Source organism: Apium graveolens, chromosome 4, assembly GCF_009905375.1.
Source record: "Apium graveolens cultivar Ventura chromosome 4, ASM990537v1, whole genome shotgun sequence".
NCBI classification, from domain to species: Eukaryota; Viridiplantae; Streptophyta; class Magnoliopsida; order Apiales; family Apiaceae; genus Apium; species Apium graveolens.
The window spans coordinates 239,000,925-239,022,746 of record NC_133650.1 but is presented as its reverse complement, the minus strand read 5'-3'; the positions used below and the strand labels follow the sequence as shown (position 1 = coordinate 239,022,746).

The 21,822-nt window shown below is 45.7% G+C and overlaps 3 protein-coding genes across 3 annotated transcripts; 2 read left to right on the top strand and 1 right to left on the bottom strand.

Annotated features, from left to right (window-relative positions):
• The first annotated feature begins 666 nt into the window (after positions 1-666).
• LOC141720720 (peptidyl-prolyl cis-trans isomerase 2-like) lies at positions 667-1,425 on the top strand. The gene has a single exon (XM_074523313.1). It carries the CDS (start codon positions 690-692, stop codon positions 1,305-1,307), a length of 618 nt encoding a protein of 205 aa, XP_074379414.1. The 5' UTR covers positions 667-689; the 3' UTR covers positions 1,308-1,425.
• Positions 1,426-1,648: 223 nt separating this feature from the next.
• On the top strand, positions 1,649-5,181 carry LOC141720721 (uncharacterized). Its single transcript, XM_074523314.1, has 3 exons — positions 1,649-1,884; positions 3,982-4,424; positions 4,506-5,181. Exons 2-3 carry the CDS (start codon positions 4,191-4,193, stop codon positions 4,779-4,781), a joined length of 510 nt encoding a protein of 169 aa, XP_074379415.1. The 5' UTR covers positions 1,649-1,884; positions 3,982-4,190; the 3' UTR covers positions 4,782-5,181.
• A 1,497-nt stretch (positions 5,182-6,678) lies between these two features.
• On the bottom strand, positions 6,679-7,888 carry LOC141719446 (uncharacterized). The gene is made up of 2 exons (XM_074521826.1): positions 7,092-7,888; positions 6,679-7,027 (listed from the first exon to the last, which is right to left on the bottom strand). Exons 1-2 carry the CDS (start codon positions 7,886-7,888, stop codon positions 6,679-6,681), a joined length of 1,146 nt encoding a protein of 381 aa, XP_074377927.1.
• Between the last annotated feature and the right edge of the window lie 13,934 nt (positions 7,889-21,822).

Here is a 21,822-nt window from a genome sequence, read left to right as displayed (position 1 = left end):
CGTATGTTTTTTATATTTTTGACTTGTTTGTTTGTATCGTTGAGAATGATTCAATTGGTGTTTCGGGGAATCTTGAAAGCTCGCATCGAGTCTGAATCGGTGGTGAAAATCGCAAAAACCCACCTTTCACAACGGAAAATTGTTCATATTACGAGGGCATCTGTACCTCCAATCACTTCTGAACATTGGATTACAACTGAAATTAATTGTGTGAAGGTCAATTGTGATGCTACTGATTTTGAAGATGGTGTAGGATGAATTTCTTGGAAAATTATTGTAATCTTTTTCAGTTTAAATAATATTTATATTATGTATGTTAAGCAATCTGGAAACAAAACGGCTATTCATTTAGCTCGTTTATTTGTTTGTCAACCTGATCATATCACCAGTTTTGAGGTTTGTCCAAGCTGTCTTTTTGATGAAATGCATAATATTTTGGGGAAAAAAACATTATGTTAAGTGAAAACATTCGTAAAGTTCAACTTCATGAAAATTTTATAAAGTCAGTAGGATTTTTTAATATAAAGGTTCAATGATATTTTTGTAAAAAAAGTGACTTAATAATAAAAATAATATGGATAACAAAAGACGTTGCGGACATACAACGCTACTACATAAAGATATTGACAAGAAAAGAACGGCTGACAAGAGAGAACGGTGACCACTACCTTGAACAAGTCTATATTAATATGCATACATACAAATTACAATCGACTCGGGCATCAAATAGTTCGGAGAAACAAACCAAGTCCTTAAAAATAGGTTCAGTATCATCAACCCATACAATTATGCCAAACCCTAAAGTCTACTTCGACATGACCGTCGGCGGTGAGCACATCGGCAAGATCATAATGGAACTGTACGCCGACACCACTCCTCGCACCGCCGAGAATTTCCGAGCACTGTGCACGGGGGAAAAAGGTGTGGGTCGTAGCGGGAAGCCTCTCCACTACAAAGGGTCCAAGTTCCACCGAGTGATCCCTCAGTTTATGTGCCAGGGTGGAGACTTCACTGCTGGGAACGGGACAGGAGGGGAGTCCATTTACGGGGCCAAATTTGCTGACGAGAATTTTATTAAGAAGCATACAGGGCCTGGAATATTGTCGATGGCCAACTCAGGACCTGGGACGAATGGATCACAGTTTTTTATATGTACGGACAAGACGGAGTGGCTGAATGGGAAACATGTGGTGTTTGGGCAAGTTGTGCAGGGGATGGATGTGGTGAGGGCTATTGAGAAAGTTGGTTCTTCCGGTGGAAGGACTGCCAAGCCTGTTGTCATTGCTGATTCCGGCCAGCTTGCTTGATTTTATTCCTTGCATCCCCAATGTGTAATAATATCTATCAATATTCCAGCATGCATTACTTGTGCCTGCACTATTATTATATAATAAATTGGATTGGGTCTAGTTAATTAAGTTTAAATTATGACTCATCCCGAACTTGGAAAAATGGATGTTGATGTCAATATATCCAATTTCAATATACAGATTAAAAATTGTGATTTAGACTTGTATTGTTTTAATCACAGAACACATAAGGTATTTAAGAATGGTAATAATTTGCTTTTCACAATGCTCATGTTTTGATTACACCGAACACGGTTAGGTCGGTCGAACTTGAGGTAAAAGACGATCCGACCAGATGCAGTCGATTTATAAAAAAATTAACCTATTAACTCAATAATATTCGTCTAACCCCAACCCTATTATTTATATGTATTATTTATATGTAGGTGTTACGCCCGGATCCTTTCGTTTGTATGAACAGACTTCGGATGGATTGAAGATGGCTCCGGCCGTACCTGAAAGTGAAGAGAATGCGAGGGTTTAGACCCCCGATTCACCTCCGGTGTAAGAATCAGAATCTGGCTGTAAAATTAAGGTAGCAATACAAGAGAAGTAGAGTGTTGAGAGTGTATATCTTTTATCTTACTTCACAAGGGTTTTTATACCCAATCATGCCATGAATGTTCTTCCGTTACCAACCATTAAGGAGGGAGTGAAAAGGGGGCGTTGTGTCCCTTGCATTGCCCAACGGTCCGCGAGTAGCAGGCCTCGGCCTGGGCTTCCATGGGCCTTGGCGATGCGGGCCTGGAGGTCCTTCGGCCCAGTAGCACAACCGCTTTGTGGGCCTTCGTTCAATGAGCCTTATTGGGCCTATAACCAACATGTCCCTGTCCTTCGGCTGGGCCTTCGGGCCGGCCGACGGACACCGGTCTCGGCCCATATGGGGATGGAGGAACCCTAGGGCGATCGCTTCAGTCCCGCCTCGATCTTCGGTCGTACACGTGGCAATCTTATGAGGACTTGCAGTGCATTGATGACAGCTGGTGGCATGTCGTTTCATGACTCAATCTCAGCCGTTGAATGCCAACCGTTTTGATCTGGGATGTTCATTTCAAAAACCCCCAAATGTCGTTGCTCTAAATTCATTTTAGGCGCCTATATAAGCCCATTTGTATGTTTCATTTCCTTTTTATCACTTTAGCTTCTCCACACACAGTGACAAATCGCGGTGAATCTCTCAATCACGGGCAACAGCAACTCTGTCTTTCCAAATTATCCCATTTCAATTCAAGAACATCTTCAAATAAGTAAGTCTCTCTTCTTGTTTTCCAGTTTTGAATTTGCATGCTAGTTTCCCGTGTTTTATAGAGTTTGCATGCGGACTTTTGTTCTGGGTTTATGGGGATTTTCTGGGTTTTTGCGTGTGTTGTTGTGTTTTTCTGGGGTTTTTGGGTAGGTGATCATAGGTTTCTGGGTTTTACCAATCCTGAGGAGGCCCCAAGGGTTTAAAGATGGCATGCGAGGTGTTTTATGATCAAGAACGTTCTTCGGGACTTCTTGGTTTTAGAACACCCTTCGGGAGCCGTCCCAGGGCTTAAATAGGTGGTCTGGAGCGATGTTTGCGTAAGGCTTTGTAGGCAAGAACATCCTTTGGGGGGGCTTGGCTCAGGAGCAGCCTTCGGAAACAGCCTCCGGGGTTCGGGTTCGTTCGGTCCTGGGAAGTGTACTCGGGTGTTTATTTTTTCTTTTATCTGCTAATCCGAGTACATGGACTAATGTCTGTCTGTTCGATACAGGGACATGGACCAAGCAGAACGTCCCCCGGATTCTTGGGACCCCTTATCCAACAGCTTGGTGGGAACGTCTTCCATTCGCCCCGAGCGGATAGGACGGGCCCTATACGGTTCGGCTGCCGACTATCCCACAGCCAATAATAGATCTGAGCTGACGAAAGGGCGCGTCATTCAGATGTACGATGATTACTCTCTTTCCCGAGGACTTTGTTGGTTGTACGCGCCGAGGGAGGGTGAGAGAATCTTCGACACTCCCGGGGTACCGGACGGATATGGAGGCTGTGCCGTAGGGATTTCAGAGGCGGCCTTCAAATGCGGCTTGAGGGTGCCGCCGTTGAAGTTGATTAAGCACCTCTTTTTCCAGATTGGCATCGCCCTCGGACAGATGGATCCGAACGGGTTCATCCACATCAACTGTTTTCAGAACAGGTGTCTTCATGCCGGGATCGCACCCAACACTCGCCTATTCTGGTACCACTACGATTTCAGGAGGAATCCGAAGAGTGCTGGTTTTTACACCATCGCCCGTCGGGCAGGGCGACCCGATTGGACGGCGACCAACTCGAACAATAAGTCCACTCACACACATTGGTGCTATGTGAGTGGCCCGGGGTTGGCGGACATGTCGGTTTGGCGGGATGTAAACCCCGCTCTGCTTCTCATGCCGAGCTTGACCTTGGAGGAGAAGGATAGTTACACGGCGTTGGTGGACGTCAATGTGAAGAAGCTGGGTCCCGGAGAGTTTCGGGACAAGGATTGGCTCTTCAACTTGTGGGGTGGGGGTAACAAAACTTCTTCCTTGGTCTTTTAGTTTTGTCCCCACGCCTGTATTTCCATTTCTTTTTATGCATTCGATTATATATATGCTTGGGCTGACTTGTTTTCCCTACTTATTTCAGTGTCTTCAAGGGAGGCCCTGATCGAGAGAAAGAAGGCCAGGGCGGCCGAGAAGAGGGCGGCCGAAGAGGCGGCGAAGAAGGCCGCTGATAAGGGGGCTACGCCCGATCCATCTGAGGGCACGGGCGAAAGGGCCCCGACCGAGAAGCATTCGTCGCCCCGTCAATCTCGAGTGGCTTCTGAGGCCGAGGAGGGGGATGATCTGGAGTACATGGGAGAGGGGAACCCTTCCAAGAGGACCCGGAGCAAGGAGGGGATAGTACGTTCTTATCTCCCGGGGTGGGGCTTGCTTACGTCCGACCATACGGTGTATCCTGTTCGGCAGTCCATGAAGGAGGTGGCTTCGGACCTCTGCCATGGTCTTCAGCTCCCGGTCGATCTTCCGACCTTTGCCTCGGCTTCTGCTACCGAAGTCTGCACGGAGCTTCTGTCCTTCCTGTCCTTGGTATGTTTTTTAATCTTCTATTTTTCTTCCACTTTTTTCATTTCGGCATCCTTTAGTAATGCTTTTGCCGTCCTTTTGCAGGCTGCCCCTTGGGCCGCATCCGTGGAGGATAAGGTTAAGGATATGGAGACTCGCAGGGCCGAGGTGAAGGAGTTGGAGAAGAGGGATACGGCGGCCAAGGAGGAGCTCGTAAGGGTGAAAGCCCAGAACAAGGTCGAAGCCACTGAGCTGAAGAAGGATAGATCCCGGCTGGAGACTGAGCTGGAGAGGGCGAATCGGAGGATCTCCCATCGGAACGGCCAGCTGAAGAGGTCCCGAAGAGCTTCGAAAGAAGAAGAAGCAGCTGGACCGGACTGAGGAGCGCTACTTCCAGTTCGGCGCTGATTATGTCCTGGAGAAGGCCCATGGCCTGAACTGGGACTATAAGCAGTTACTTGACGACAACCTGGAGGATCCTATCGGTCGTCCAGCAGTCGAAGTCCCTCCTGTCTCCTCCGGCGAAGACGAAGAGCTCTCGGATGAAGACCCTCAAGCCTAAACCTTCAGCACTAAGGTGCTTGACATGACTGAAGATGATCTTGTTGCGAAGTTTGCCGTTGGTGTTTCCATGGTCGTATCCAACTCTTGCAGCGGCATTCTTCGTTCGTCTTCCTGTATTTCTATTTTTCGTAATCGGTACTCTTTGTAATTGGTAGTAGTTGGTACTCTTTGTAGTTGGTACTCTTTGTAATTTAACTGGCCTTCGGGGTTTTATATTTTAATGCATCTTTAGTTTTTCATCAGTATTGTCCGACTGTATTTAATTGTTCACCATAAAAACGAACCGTCTCTTCGGCATTATTGGTGCCTTAACGATTATTAAAATTGTATCTTTGGCTTACTCATTTGCCTTAACAAAATTAGTGAATTGTATCTCTGGCTTATTCTGCCTCAACAATTTTAATAATAAAATGAATCGCATCTCTGGCTTCATTCGCCTCAACGATCTTATCGAATTGAATAAAATGAATCGTATATTTGGCTTATTCTGCATCAACAATTTTAATAATAAAATGAATCGCATCTCTGGCTTCATTCGCCTCAACGATCTTATCGAATTGAATATAATGAATCGTATCTTTGGCTTATTCTGCCTCAATAATTTTAATAATAAAATGAATCGCATCTCTGGCTTCATTCGCCTCAACGATCTTATCGAATTGAATAAAATGAATCGTATCTTTGGCTTAAATGAATCGAATCTCTGGTTTCATTCGCCTCAACGATCTTATCGAATCGTTAAAAAATGAATCGTATCTTCGGCTTCATTCGCCTCAACGATCTTTTTTTTAACGATTTTAATGTATTGCTGCCTCACTACCCCTTACGGCCCCAAGGGTTAAAGGTCAAAGGTTGGTTCAGGCTGTTAATCCTTTCTTAATTCAGGCGAGGGCACATGGGTGCTGATCTTTTAATGATCGCCCCTAGATCAGCGGTCATCGTCGGGATCGCCCCTAAACCTGGTCGGATTAATTGTTTTCATTATCTAGGCCGAAGGACCATGTCCTTCCTTTGATCGCCCCGGGACAGGGGTTCCTTGGGCCTCATTAATAATAAATAATTAAGTTAAGACGAATGATAGGGCGTTATTCTAGGACTGCCCCTTAAGGCCCTTAATTCGTGTTTACCAATTTCAAGTTTTCATAAGAGTGTAGTGATGTTCGATTTTTGGGTGATTGCCCCTTATGTCTTTTCAATTAACAAATTAGACAATGGCGGCGGCCGAAGGGTTTATCTTCTTCGGGATCGCCCTCAGATAATACTCGGTCGGCCGCAGCATGTATGAATAAAGAAATTTTGACAGGAAATGCATCTTTATTCAATCAGTCCGCTTACATTCTTCACATATAATTGAAATACAAGCTTTTTAAGAAATTTCTTACTGATAAAATTTCCGAAGGCGACTGGCATGCCAAGTATTTTTAATTGATTCGCCTGACAGCGTTTCGAGCTTGTAGGTTCCAGGGCGAATGACTTCGGTCACTTTGTAAGGCCCTTCCCAGTTCGGCTGGAGCTTTCCTTGCTTGGCCGGCATAGATGCGGCCAACTCCCTTAATACTAGGTCTCCTACTCCGAAGGCCCTTTTCTTCACATTGGAGTCATAATTTTGTGCCACTTGCAGTAGATACCTCATGTTCCTTTGATGGGCGGCTTCTCTTTCTTCCTCCAGCAAGTCTACGTTCGCCTTCAACCCGAAGCTATTAGTTTCCATATTTTAGGTCTCGGTTCGGTATGATTCCAAGCCCACTTCGACAGGAACTAAGGCCTCGGTACCATAAGCCATTCTAAAAGGAGTTTCTCCGGTCGATGTCCGGGGGGTGGTTCGGTAAGCCCATAAGATCCAAGGGAGTTCTTCCGCCCATCTTCCTTTTGCCTCGCCCAGCCTCTTCTTGATTCCACGGAATATCACTTTGTTCGCCGCTTCAATCGCCCCATTTCCCTGCGACTGAGCTAAATTTTTGTTGGATTCCGAAGTGGTGCAGGAACTTGTGGAATTTGTTTCCAACGAATTGAGTTCCATTATCCGAGATGCAGGTTTTCGGAATGCCAAACCAGAGAATGACCTGTTCCAGGAAGAACTTTTTAGCAGCTTCTTCGGTTATGGTTGACAGAGGACGGGCTTCGAACCATTTAGTCATGTAGTCAATGGCGATTATGCAGTATTTCGCTTGCTTCGTGCTGGTAGAAAGTATGCCGACTATATCCACGGCCCATACGATGAACGGAATTGGGCTTAGTATAGGGGTCATCTCTTCTGGAGGTTGCTTCGGGACAGTGGAGAACAACTGGCATTGTACACATTTCTTTGCATAGTCGATGACATCTGCCTTCAAAGTGGGCCAGAAGAATCCCTGCCGGAGAATTTTAAAGACGAGGGAACGACCAGCCAGATGTTCGCTGCAAATTCCTTCGTGTACTGCCTCCAAAGCCTGTTGCTGTTCTTCGTTGTTCAAACAGCGTAGAAGGGGTTGACTAACTGATCGGCGATACATTCGCCCATTGATGATAGTGTAGCTTGATGCTCTATATTTAACCTTCAGGGCATCTTTCCGGTCGGGTGGCAGAATGCCCTTCTCCAGAAAGTTCCTGAGGGGGGTCATCCAGTCGCTTCCCTGGTGAATCTCTAGGCATTCTTTCTTTTCGATCGAAGGCATTTTGGCTTCGGTGAGGTAAATAGAACCGGTTAAGTTCTGTGTCTCGGCCGAAGCTAGCCTGGAAAGTGCGTCCGCCCTAGAATTGTTTTCTCTGCCAATTTGACTTAATTCAAAGGTTTCAAATGATAAAGAAGCTTCTCGTACCTTGGTAGCATAGGCTCTCGTTCGGGGATCCCTTTGTTCATATTCCCCTGTGAAATGTTTCACAACCAACATGGAGTCGCTGAAGGCCCTTAGGTGCTTCACCTCGAGGCTTCGGGCAAGCTTCATTCCTGCGAGGAGGGCTTCGTACTCGGCCTCATTATTTGTCAAGGGGAAGTCGAACCTTATGGCCTGACATATTTCAAATCCTTCGGGGCTGGAGAGGATCAAGCCTGCCCCACACTTTTTTCCGGCGACCGACCCGTCTACAAAGAGCTTCCACTTCCCTGGTATCCGGATTAGTTATTCTTCAGGCGAGAGATCCTTCGGACCCGAGAATGCGCATTCAACCACGAAGTCGACCAAAGCCTGGGCCTTAATTGCCGTTCGGGGGACATATTCGAGATCAAATTCCCCGAGTTCAATGGACCACGCTACGACTCTCCCGGAGGCTTCGGGCCTGGTCAAAATCTTCTTCAGAGGTTGATCGGTGACAACTTGGACCGTCCGGCCTTGAAAATAATGTCACAATTTTTGGGAGGCCATAACCAACCCATATGCGAATTTCTCGGCGTTGGGGTACCTTGTCTCTGCGTCCTTGAGAATATGGGACACGTAAAATACGGGATGTTGATTGCCTTCATAATTCTTCATAAGGACGGCCCCCAGAGTTCTGTCAAACACAGCTAGATAAAGCTGAAGAGTTTCCTTCGGATCGGGCCTCATCAAGAGTGGTGCCTTTGTTAAATATTCCTTTACTTCTTCGAACGCCTTTTGGCATTCAGGCCCCCACTCAAAATTTTTTGACCCTTTGAGCACGGCGAAGAAAGGAAGTGCTTTCTCGGCTGACCGGGAAATGAAACGCCGAAGGGCGTCGAGTCGCCCCGTCAATTTCTGTATATCTCTAATGCATTTGGGAGGTTCCATATTGATAACCGCTTCGATCTTCTCCGGGTTCGCCTCTATCCCCCGGGCGCTGACCATGTACCCGAGAAACTTTCCACTAGAGACTCCGAAGGTACATTTGTTCGGATTGATCCTCATGTTGTTCTTTCGGAGAGTTTCGAAGTATTCCTTTAAGTCCTCGGCATGATCTTGGAACAGTGACTTCACTATCATATCATCCACGTATGCTTCCATGTTCCGCCCAATCTGCTCCTTGAAGACTTTGTTCACCGTTCGCTGCAATGTGGCTCCAGCGTTCTTCAGTTCGAAGGGCATTTTAATATAAGCATAAGTCCCCTTCGGAGTTATGAACGCTGTCTTGGGCACATCCCTATCATTCATAGCAATTTGATGATAACCGGAAAAAGCATCCAAAAAACTAAGTACCTCATATCCTGCGGTTGCGTCTATTAGTTGGTCGATGTTAGGCAATGGGTAGTGATCCTTCGGACATGCTTTGTTGAGGTCAGTGTAATCCACGCACATCCTCCATTTCCCGTTCGACTTCTTCACGACCACCACATTGGCTAGCCAGTCAGGATACTCGATCTCCTCGATAAATTTGGCCTCTAAAAGTTTTTCCACCTCGGCCTCTATTACCTTCTGTCGTTCGACTGCAAATGTCCTCTTCTTTTGCTTTATCGGCTTGGCCTCGGGCTGCACATTCAAGCAGTGCGTTGCCGTCTTGGGATCCAATCCGGGCATATCTTCGGGCCCCCAGGCGAACACATCATGGTATTGCCGAATGACAGCTGTTACCTTCGCCTTCAGGTCTGGCCCCATATTTTTGCCTATCCGTACCATCTTTCCCGAATGGCCTGCGTACAACTCCACTTCTTCAGTCTCTGTCGCGGGTTCGGCGATAGGACTCGAGAGATCAGCCCCAAATTTTTCCAACTCAATGTTCAATGTTTCTCGACTTCCGCTGGGTTCGGATTCTGCCCGCTTTCTCTTTCCGGTTCCATCCGGCCCTTCATATTCTTGATCCTTCTCAAGGTCTTCGAGCATTATGATTCGGGCAGTTTTCTGATCGGCCCTCATTTCTCCTACCCCGTTTTCAGTTGGGAACTTGAGTTTGAGGTGAGGTATGGACTCCACTGCTTCGAAAGTTGATAAGAAGGGCCTGCCAAATATTGCATTGTACGGGCTTTCAATCCGAACCACGTAGAACTTCACCAGCTTCTCGGCGGTATACGGCAACTTGCCCAGGAGGACCGGAAGAGTAATCGTTCCTTCGAACTGAATTGGATGGCCTCCGATTGCATAGAGGGGGGCCTCGTTGCAGGGCTCTAGTTGCTCTCCCGCCAAGTTCATCTTACAGTAGGTTTTGTGGAATAGTATATTGGCTGAGCTGTCGGTATCCACCATCACCTTCCATATTTTGTTTTGCCCGATGATAGGATTGATGATCAGAGGGTCCTCGTGCGGGCGAATGACATCCTCGTAGTCTTCAGTGCTGAAGGTCATGGGCATGTGGGGCTTTGCCTGCCCGAACTGATACAGATTGTACACTTGTCGGGCGTACCTCTTCTTTGTAGTCTTGCTATCCTTATCCAGGATGCTCCCCACAGATATAGTTTTTACTTTGCCCCTTATCCTGTCCCTTCGTTCTGGCTCATCGGCCTCTACTTCCTCCTCTGGGTTTTCCTTCGGCCCCAATCTATCTCTCAGATCTCGGACGAACTGATTAAGCTCACCGTCTTTGATCATGCGCTCAATGAGCTTCTTGAGGTGGTAGCATTCATCTGTGTTATGCCCCTTGTCCCTGTGATAGTCACAGTACTTATCGGGGTTTTTCTTGTGGTTCGGGACCTTCATCTTGGCGGGGCGAACAAATCCCGGCTTGCCCTTTATCTCATGGAGATTCTTGGAGATCGGCGCATTCAAAGGAGTGAACACGGCCGAATCTCTATCTCGACGTCGTTCGGCCCCTCGATCTGATTCCTTCCTTCCTTTCTGCTATCCCTTCGGTCAGATCCTGATCTTGAGCCCTCATATCTGTCGGCTCGCTTTGATCGGTCGTCCCTTCTTGTGTCTTTATATCCCCCAATACTTTCCATCTTGCGGCGAATATTCTCGCCTCTCACATATATATCATTTAGGGATTTTGGGGGGAAATCGTAAAGAGATGAACGAAGCTTTTTACCTTTATAGGGGTCTAGCCCCGCCGTTAGGAAGCCCATAGCTTTGATTTTGTCCAGATTGGTGACCATTCCCGCTTCTTCCTTGAATCTAGCGAGATAATCCCCCAGCTCCTCATTCGCCCTCTGTCGATAATGGACCAAGGCTTCGGTGTCCTTCGCCTTTCGGCACAGGTGCGAGTAGTACTTTAAAAATTTCCTCTTCAACTGCTCGTAAGACCCGATTGACCGAGGCTTCAGGGATTTGTACCACATCGAGGCAGACCCTTTGAGATAAGTCTTGAACATTTTGCACAGCATTATATCGTTGTGGCCCATCCCAACCATTAGGAGTTCATACTTTTCACAATGGTCCTCGGGGTCCCCTTTCCCGTTGAACTCGCTCATCTTGGGGAATTGTCTTTCTTCGCCCGGAGGGGGTCGGTACAGTTCAATCTCTTGTGTTACAACAGGTTCTCGATCGGGCCTCCTATCACCGAAGAGGGCCTTCTCTAAGCGATTGAGCCTGAGGCGGGATCCATCGGGCTCGTCATCTGAATCGGAAGAGTAGGGTTGCTTAGCCCTCTTCCTTCGGGGATGCGAATCAGAGTCAAACTCATCTTCTTCGTCATACGCCCTTCGTTCCCTTCTATCCTTATGTGCTCCGCTGGTCTCTTCGGCCCGCATCGCTTCTCTCAAGGCTTATTCTTGCAGTTCAATTTCTTCCTTCTGCAGTTGCAGGGCTTTCAGTCGGAGGGCATCAGCTTCTCTTTTCTTGGCTCGCGCATCCGCTTCCTTGTCAATCTGATCAACTTTGGACTTACCCTTCTCCGCGGCCTTCTCTGCCCGGATCTTTAGGAGTAAGGCCTCTTCTTCAGGGGTTAACGTGATAACCCCATCCTCGTCGACTAGGGAGGATGGTTGTCCCTTGTCGGTGAAACCAGGTGGCGGTGAATGCTCATGAATTTCTGTCATTTTCTCAACTTGTAACTCTCGTAGTTCCCACAGACGGCGCCAAATGTTACGCCCGGATCCTTTCGGTTGTATAAACAGGCTTCGGCTGGATTGAAGATGGCTTCGGCCGTACCTGAAAGTGAAGAGAATGCGAGGGTTTGGATCCCTGATTCACCTCCGGTGTGAGAATCAGAATCTGGCTGTAAAATTAGGGTAGCGAAACAAGAGAAGTAGAGTGTTGAGAGTGTATATCTTTTATCTTACTTCACAAGGGTTTTTATACCCAATCATGTCATGAATGTTCTTCCGTTACCAACCATTAAGGAGGGAGTGAAAAGGGGGCGTTGTGTCCCTTGCATTGCCCAACGGTCCGCGAGTAGCAGGCCTCGGCCTGGGCTTCCATGGGCCTTGGCGACGCGGGCCTGGAGGTCCTTCGGCCCAGTAGCACAACCGTTTTGTGGGCCTTCGTTCAATGGGCCTTATTGGGCCTATAACCAACAGTAGGGTTGGGTAGTGTTAAATGAGTTTTATTTTTCTGTCCAAACTTAAACTCACAACATACACCACACCAGCGACCAATAAGGAATAGTGATATTGTCTAATAAACAGAGAAAGATGAAGAACAATGCTTTATAATTTAGACATTATCAAATAAAAAGAGAAAGATGATGTCTTAATAACTAACAATATCTTCTCGGACAAAATAAATAACTAGCAGGGCAAGGACAATGCGAGTTATTTGATTATAATGAGTAAAACAATGAATCAACAAAGTAGATAAATGGACTTGGATAAAGCAGTGCATTTATTTTCTGAATAAAAAATTTATTTACTACCATGTCAGATTGAATGAAAGGAGATTGATTCATGCGTAAGAGAGAAAACTTTAAATAAAATTTCAAAAAGAAAATTGTCATGGCTTTGCTGGAATCACTATGGAGAATTATTACATAATATAAATTGGAATGGGTCTAGTTAATTAAGTTTAAATTATGATTGATCCCGAAGCAACCCAATTTTAGCTTTTTTAAAATTTGACCCGTACAAGTTTCAGATTTAAACAGGCCAACTTAGGAGGCCTAGAAAAGGGTTGGTTTGGATTGATTTTGGTAGATTTCGGGCTATATTCATGGGTAGTCCTGATGGATGTTTGCTTTTTAGAATAATATTGATAGTACATATAACTCCTGGGAGGACTACTCCTAGGCCTTCAACTCTATACAGCTCCTAGAAGGACTACTCCTAAGCTCCTAACTCCATACAACTCCTGGGAGGGCTACTCCTAGGCCCCTAACTCCACGCAGCTCCTGAAAGGAGTAGTCCCGCACACTACCACTCCTAATCAGCTCAGTCCCGCAAGCCTAACCTTGGTAAATCCCAGCACGTGAGACGTTGGCCCAGGCACATGATGGGAACAATTGTCACACATCAATCATGGGAATAATCAGGACACGTGTCAGAGGATCCTCAGAACATTCCTCATCCAGTCCCGCGCTGACACGTGTAAAGCATCCACTCCAGCCCGGTGTACTCCGCTCCCAGAACCAATGGCTATGATCTAAAGGTATCAACCCCAAAACCCTACCCTTGGGCTATAAATAGCCCAAGAAGGTGAGGTTTTGGGGTTAATCATTCTTTCACACTCATATACACACACAACCACCTTGCATTCATATTCATCTCCATCTTCCCAAAAAGCTAGTTCTTACTCTCACGCCGGAGGCGCCGCGGGACTCCAACCCCCCTTCCGGTGTTGTTTTGTAGGAACCCAACCACAGCTACACCTCCACAGCGGCGAAGGATCCAGGACGGCGTCGAAGGAGTGGACCCGCCACCAGGAGTTATCATTTGGTGCTAGAAGGAGGGGTCTCCATCCTTGGGTCTCGGTGCCCCTGGATTCACCTTCATCAGCAAACTCTTGAAAGAGTCCATTTATTCAACTTGTAAGAACCCAAGCAACCAACCTTTTCCATAAGTATGAATGTTGTTTATTTCAACCACGTTTGTGTGTGCTCGTTATTTTAAGCCACATTTGTGTGAGCCCATTTTGTTGATTTAAGCCACGTTTATGTGAGCTATCGTTAGTTTTAATCGTTATTACTCTAGTTTGAATATGGAATTTGCGTTATACTACATCGTTGAGTAGTCCCTGGAAATTGTTTAAACTGCTCCCAGGAAGCTATTTTTTAGTGTTTGTTGTTATTCTGGGTAGTTTCTGCAAATTTCATAAAGCAACCTCAGACCGATATTCTCTGTGGCATATTGTTGTTATTTGTTGTTGGTATTGTTGAGAAATGGCAAGACCAGGAAAGAATACCTCTGGGAGACCATCTGCTAGTGCTCAGGTCCAGGATCCGGACCACTCCCAGGCCCTTGACCCAGGAGCCGAGAGAGAAACATTCCAGGAGCAACCACTACACACTCCCGTAGCGGAGAGAATTATAAACACCAGGGATGCCAGGACCCTCATAGAGCTCAATCAGTACAAGTACACCAATGTCCCGGTAGCCGAAGAGCACATGGCCAACCTTACAAGCAATGAACTAGCAGAAGCAATCAGACTATATAGGCAGGAGCAGACCCGGGTCCAAGAAGAAGCCGAACTAGAGGAGGAACCGGAGGAGTCCGGGGACTCCCAGCAATCAAAGAGGTCTGTGTTCGACCGAATTGGAGCCAAAGGGAAGAAAAGCAAAAAAGATCAAAGCAAGAAAGAAGCAGAAGCTGCTAAGCAGAGGAAGTTGGAAGAAGTCTGGGAGCAAATCAGGAAAGATGAAGAAGCAAAGCTTGAGCTAAAGATCCAAAAGAGGATGCAACTAGAAGAAGAAAAGCTAGTGGCCAAATCTAGGAGCAAAAGAACCCGGAGAGATCCTACTCTGGAGCTGATTTCTGATGACGAAGAAGAAGAGGGGCAGAAGGACCTAAAAGATATGATCTATGAATTGCAGAGAAAGATGGACAGAGACTCAGGAGTAGAGGTTGGAGAAACATTAACTCCATTCAGCCACTCCCTGGAAGCTATCCCCCGGCAGCGGAACTTGAAGCATTATAACTTCGACTCCTTCGATGGACTAGGAGACCCGGAGGAGCACTTGAACTACTTTGAGCCAAAGCGCAGATATATTACTACAATGACTTAACGAAATCAAGGTTCTTCGCTTCAACTCTTAAGGGGGGACCCAGAGATGGTTCAGCAGAATCCCCTCCCGCAGCATCCACTCTTGGAAGGAATTTCGAGCCTCCTTCCTTCGGAGATTTCGGGCAAACAAAATGCACGAAATGCACATATGTCACCAGGAGACAATCCGGCAGCATGACAATGAGTCCCTCTCTGCATAAATGCGCCGGTTCCAGGAAGCAATCAATAAAGTTTCAAGTTTGGATGAGAGGGAAGCTTTAAGCATTTTCAGGAGAAACCTGGACCCAGAGCACAATGAGAGATACATAGTGGAGCTAATCAGTAAGGAGCCGCAAAGTCTGGCAGCAACTTATTCCATGGCTGCCAGATTCATTAAGGAAACAGATGTGCTCCAGGCAATGAGGATGACCCGGAATGGGGGTCCAGGAGCAAAAATACTGATGACCGACCGAAAGGGGGTTACCATCAGGATAAGAAGTTCAAGCAAATCAACCAAGGCCAAGAAAGACAAACTACTCCGGTTTTCCAGAGACTTGGTCCTAAGAAGGAGTCAAACAGTGACCCAGGACCCGCGAAGCAGCCCCGGGAGCCAAAGCAGGAGCCAGATTGGACTCCTCTCAATATGACCCGAGAGGAAATCTTAAAAGAGGTAAAAGACAAGCCTTTCTATTATCCTCCTAAACCAATGCAAACTCCTCCGGAAAGCAGGCCTTATAATAGGCAGTGTGATTAACACGAGACCCATGGCCACAAGACTGAGAATTGCTTATCACTCAAGTACTTCATTCAGGACCAAATGAAGAAGGGGAACATGAACAAGTACTTAGTTCGGGAAGCACAGAAGAGAGGAAAGAATGTAGTCAATGTGGTCCTAGGTGGATCCTACTCCCCACCCCGGAGCCCGGATTTCGGCGAAGAAGTGCTCTCAATCCAATCACTCCCTGACCTGGTGATATCCTTCAGCAGCAAGGACTACGAAGGAGTCAGCCCTCATCACAATGCAGCTTTGGTTGTCACTTTGGACATATTTGATAATGAAGTAAGAAGAATGCTCATAGACAATGGCTCCTCGGTAAATATTCTCTTCAAGCGCACAGTGGATAGAATGCAGTTAGGGAGCGTCCGCTCAAATGAATATCGGGAGGACCCACTCTATGGCTTCGACCACAACTTAGTCCCGATCCAAGAAACTTTGTATCTACCAGTCATTTTTGGATCTGCTCCTAACTAAGTGACTCATGTCATCAAATTTTATGTGATCAATGCTCCTTCTTCATACAACGGTATTATTGGAAGATCAGCTCTAACCATGATGCAAGCGATAACTTCAATCTCCCATCTCAAGATCAAATTCCCAACCCCGACAGGAGTCGGGGAGATTAAAGGAGATTACGGAGTTGCTGAAACATGCTACAACCAGGGGTTAGTTATGGCAGAAACCCATCAAGATAACAAGGGGAAGGCTACAGTCCTTCGCAAGCAACAAAACATGAAGAAGCACCGACCCCGGACAAGGGAAGAAAAAAACAAAACAAGTCCAGAGGGACTGGAAAGCAACCAAGTCATGGTAGTAGACAAGGCAAATCAAATCCCAGAACAAGCTAGTCCTACCATGCAAGCAACCAAAGAACCTGAACAAGCAAACTTCTATCTAAAGAAGAACTTCGAAGCCCGGATTCATCAAATGGTTTCAAACAAAGAACAAGCAAAAATTAAAGCCGAAGTTGAAACAGAAGAAGTCCAGGTAGATGAAAGCAATTCTAGCAAAAAAGTGAAAGTTGGGTCAGGACTCGAGGAGTCTTTCAAGGAGAGATTAGTGTCCTTGTTATGGGAGTACAGAGATGTTTTTGCCTGGAGTCCAAGGGACATGCCAGGACTACATGAGTCCATAGCAATGCACAGCTTGGATGTCAACCCCAACAGAAAACCAGTAAAACAGAAGAGAAGAAACTTTGCTCCGGAGAGACAAAGAGCCATTGACGAAGAAGTAGAAAAGCTACTCAAAGCAGGAATCATCAAAGAAATCAAATATCCAGAGTTGATAGCTAATGTGGTCATGGTTAAGAAGTCCAACGGCAAATGGAGAATGTGTGTGGACTACACTGACCTGAATGACGCATGCCCGAAGGACCCGTATCCTCTCCAAAATATTGATCAACTGATAGATGCCACCTCCGGACACATCATGCTTAGTTTCATGGACGCCTTCTCCGGATACAACCAGATAAAGATGAACCCGAAGGACATTCCTAAGATAGCATTCATAACTCACAGAACAGTCTATGTTATGTGATGCTACCCTTCGGGCTTACCAGCGCAGGATCCACTTACCAAAGAGCCATGAACAAGATATCCGTCCCAGATTGGGAGAAACTTGGAGTGCTATGTAGATGATATGATTTAAAAATCAACAACTGTACCACGACATGTGGAAGATCTAAAGGAGTGCTTTGACAACCTAAGGAAGAACCAACTCAAGCTGAATCCGGAGAAATGCACCTTCGGAGTAGGAGCAGGCAAGTTCTTAGGATTCATGATCAGCAATAGAGGCATAGAAGCCAATCCAGAGAAAATAAAAGCAATCCATGAGATGAAAGCTCCCAGGACCCAAAAAGATGTGAAGAAGCTAGCAGGATCCCTAGCAGCACTCAGGAGATTTATCTCAAAACTAGCAGAGAGGTGCCTACCATTCTTTGATTTACTCAAAGGAGAAACCAACAAGAAAGAGGTGAACTGGAATCCGGAGTGCCAAAAAGCATTCGAGGAAATCAAGTCCTACCTCTCTCAGCCATCAGTCCTAACTAAATCACAGCCAGGAGAGCCTCTCTACTTATACTTGTCAGCAGGAGCACAAGCCGTAGGAGCTGCCCTAATCAGGGAGGAGAATGGAGCACAACAACCAGTATACTATGTAAGCCAAGTGCTAAAAGATGCAGAAACAAGATATCCAAAACTAGAGAAGTTTGCCTTTGCCTTAGTCACAACTTTAAGAAAACTCAGACATTACTTCCAATGGAGAGAAATCAGAGTAGTGACAAATCAACCACTAAGGAAAATAATTCACAAGCCAGATGTCTCGGGAAGACTTGTCAATTGGGCTGTGGAGTTGAGCCGGACTCATACTCAAGAGTCCAGAAGGATTCAAGATTCAGACAACTATATCTTTCAGCTTCCCAGTAACAAATAATCAAGCAGAATATGAGGCATTGATCGCAGGACTAAAGCTCTCCCGGACTCTAAGGGTCCAGTACTTAAAAATCTACAACGACTCCCAAATAGTGGTCAAGCAAACAAATAGAGAATACATAGCAAAGGACCCTACTCTGGCGAAGTACCAAGCACTGGTTCAGAGCTACTTAGCTTCAATACCAAGCCACCAAGTCCTTCAGATATGCCGAGAAGAAAATGAAAAAGCAGATATCCTATCCAAATTAGTCCGGAACTCATCAGATCTGGACTGCTCAGTCTACTTCGAAGAACTCCACAAACTATCCATTGAATCCGGAGAGATCTTGGAGATAGAAAGCAGTCAAAACTGGATGACTCCCTTCATAAACTACTTGGACAAAGGGGAGCTCCCAGAAGACAAAGGAAAATCTCAAAGGTTGAAAGAAAAAGCAGCCAAGTTCTTCCTCGAAGAAGGAATACTCTATCGCAGGACCTTCTCATCTCCTACCCTGAAATGCATTGGCCCAGAAGAAGCAAAATACTGTTTGGCAGAAGTGCACGAAGGGATATGCGGAGACCACATGTCTGCAAAGGCCCTAGCTCATAAGATTATAAGACAAGGCTACTACTGGCCAACCATTCATCAGGATGCAACAGAATTTGTCAAGAAGTGCAAGGAATGGCAGCTCTTTAGCAATGTGTCCCGAATCAGCCCAGTCCTACCATCCTCAGTCCTGTCACCTATCCCCTTCGCTGTTTGGGGTATTGACATTATGGGACCCTTCCCCCGGGCCAAAGGAGACCTCAAGTACCTACTAGTCTCTATTGATTACATGATAAAATGGGTTGAAACAAAAGCAATGAGGACAATAAATCAACAAGACTGCATAAAGTTTATAGACAACATTTTGATGAGGTTCGGGATATCGCGAGTCCTAGTATCAGACAATGGGCCCCAATTCATTGGATCAGAGTTCGAGTCCTACCTCCAGGAGCGCGGGATCAAGCACAAGAAATCATCAGTGGCATATCCCCAAGGAAATGGCCAAGTAGAAGTAACTAACAGAATCCTGCTCCGAAGTATCGAGAAAAGACTCAAAGAAAGCAAAAGCAAATGGCCAGAAGAACTACCAAGTGTACTTTGGTCCTACAGGATAAGCCCAAGGACAAGCACCGGAGAAACTCCATTCAAACTAGCTTATGGAACAGAAGCAATGCTTCCTATTGAAGTGGGCTCTCCTTCCCACAGAGCAATAAACTTTGAAGAAGAAGCAAATGAAGAAGGACTCAGAATAAACATGGAGCTAATTGATGAGGTCCGGGACCAAGCTGTAGAAAGGATGGAAAAATACAAGGAGAAAACAAGAGAGCACTTCAGTAAGAAGTCAAGAGTCAAAAACTTCCAAGTTGGAGACTTAGTTCTTCGAGACGCTGAAGCAACAGATCTCACAAACACTGGAAAGCTAATGCCCAAATGGGAAGGACCATACAAGATCAAAGAAGTCCTCAGGCCAGAAACTTACAAGCTCCTGAACATGGATGGCTCAGAAGTCCCAAACACTTGGCATGGACTAAGGCTAAGAAAATTCTACCAGTAGGAAAACAAACAAAGCAACCAAAAATCTTGTAGCCAATATGACAAGCAACCAATTTGTTTCTCCTTCTATCTTGTATAAATGATTAATGAAAAACTTTTTCCCTTTACATATTTTCAAAAGCCAACACTAGTCCAGACAAGCTATTAGTCAGGACTAGAGCAACCATTTTTACTTAGAATTAATTTTCTAGCTAAAAGCCACCACTAGTCCGGACAAGCTATTAGTCAGGACTAGCTAGAGCAACCATTTTTACTTAGAATTAATTTTCTAGCTAAAAGCAAACACTAGTCCGGACAAGCTATTAGTCAAGACTAGAACAACCATTTTTACTTAGAATTAATTTTCTAATTAAAAACCACCACTAGTCTGGACAAGCTATTAGTCAGGACTAGAGCAACCAGGATTACTTAGAATTAATTTTCCAACTAAAAGCAACCACTAGTCCGGACATGCTAAAATTCTGGACTAGTGCAACCATTTTTATTTGGAATAAAATTTTTAAGTAAAAAAGCTACCTACTAGTTCGGACAAGAAGTTAGTCAGGACTAGTGCAATAAATTTTACTTGGAAAAATATTCTAAGGCAAAAACAAACAACAAAAACAAATAACAAAAACAAAGCGAAATAATAGCAAACATTAAAAATTATCGGTCTTGAATAAGCCCGGAGCAGAGTACGAATATTACAGATGTCAAAGTTATCAAAGGCCTTCAAGAAATATCAAAATTACAAATTCAAGACTCCGGAGCATTAGGAGGCAAGAAGTCGGGGAGGGCCCGTCGAACGGCTCCGGATCTCCTAGCCCAATCTCAAAATCTTCCTTTGCCTTAATAAATTCAGCAACAAATTTGTCCCAGTCGGCTTCCGGATTGGTCTTGATATGTCGCTCTGCAACCAACCAACAACGGGCTATCTTCGGAGCACCAGCATTGGCAAGAGCTTTGTCATACTCTTTGGATCTCTTAAACTCAGCAATAACTTCAGACTCCGGACGCACAACAGACATCTGCTTCCGGAGCTCAGCCAATTCAGATTTCAGATCAGAAGCTTCTTTTTCAGCACTCTCAGCCCGGATCCTGACATCATCAAGCTGCTGGTTCAGCCCAGAGAGAGAAGTGTCCTTAGCAATAATCTGGTCCCGGAGCCTGCTAATCTCAGAATCCTTATCAGCAATAGCAGTCCGGGAATTTTTTAGCTCATTATAGGCCAGAGAAGCTGATCCGGCCATATACCCACCCAGCTACAAAAAAAATAAGAAAACTTAGAAAAGTATTTTAAGGCAAGCAAAAACAACAAACAAGAACAAGAAGAAAACGTACCTGACCCCATAGACGGGAACACTCCTTCATAGTTGCATCGAATCCAGACTGATTCATCCTCCTCCAATCAGATTGAGTAGGAATCCCAGCCATGAAACGCGCAACTTTATCCTTCAGCCCCGGACCACCAGCATTCGGAACCTCTTCATTAGCAGTCTTTCCTTTACCAGCCCCGGACCCAGAGCCAGCCTCAAAATTTTCAGCCCGGGGAGGTTTTGACCCAAGAGTCCGGAGCCTCTTTCTCCTCCGTCCAGAATTAGCACCCCGAATTTCCCCAATAGGGCCAAGATCCTCAAGATTATCAAACTCATTGCTGATATCCAGCTCAATATTGTGCTCCGGAGTAGACTGGTTAACGTCAATTTTGGGTTCTGGCCACGGAGCCACATTACTCTGGGATCCTTCCTCCACAGAGGCATTGGACCCGGACCCAGCACCAGCAGATTTCTTTGGCAAATTGAAAGCCTTGCCTAGACCTTTCAATGCATCACTGTATGCAGAAGACGACATGTCCGGATTGTAGTGTGGCAAACCTGCAAGAAACAAAGAAAAAACACAAGTCAAAACCAATAAATAACCAAAGCAGATGAAAGCAGATAAGAAATATATGAGAGGTCCGGACAGGAAAGAAAACTACTTACAACCTAGTCTATGCATAGTTCTATGATTCATAAAAGTGTCTCGGGTCATTTGGAAACCCAGACATTCACAAAATACAAACATTAACCGGATAGCTTCACCCCGGAGCACATCCCTACGGAAGCGAGTCCGGACCCCTTCTGAAGCAATATGGGGAAGATAGTACAAATCTAAGCCCCGGAGC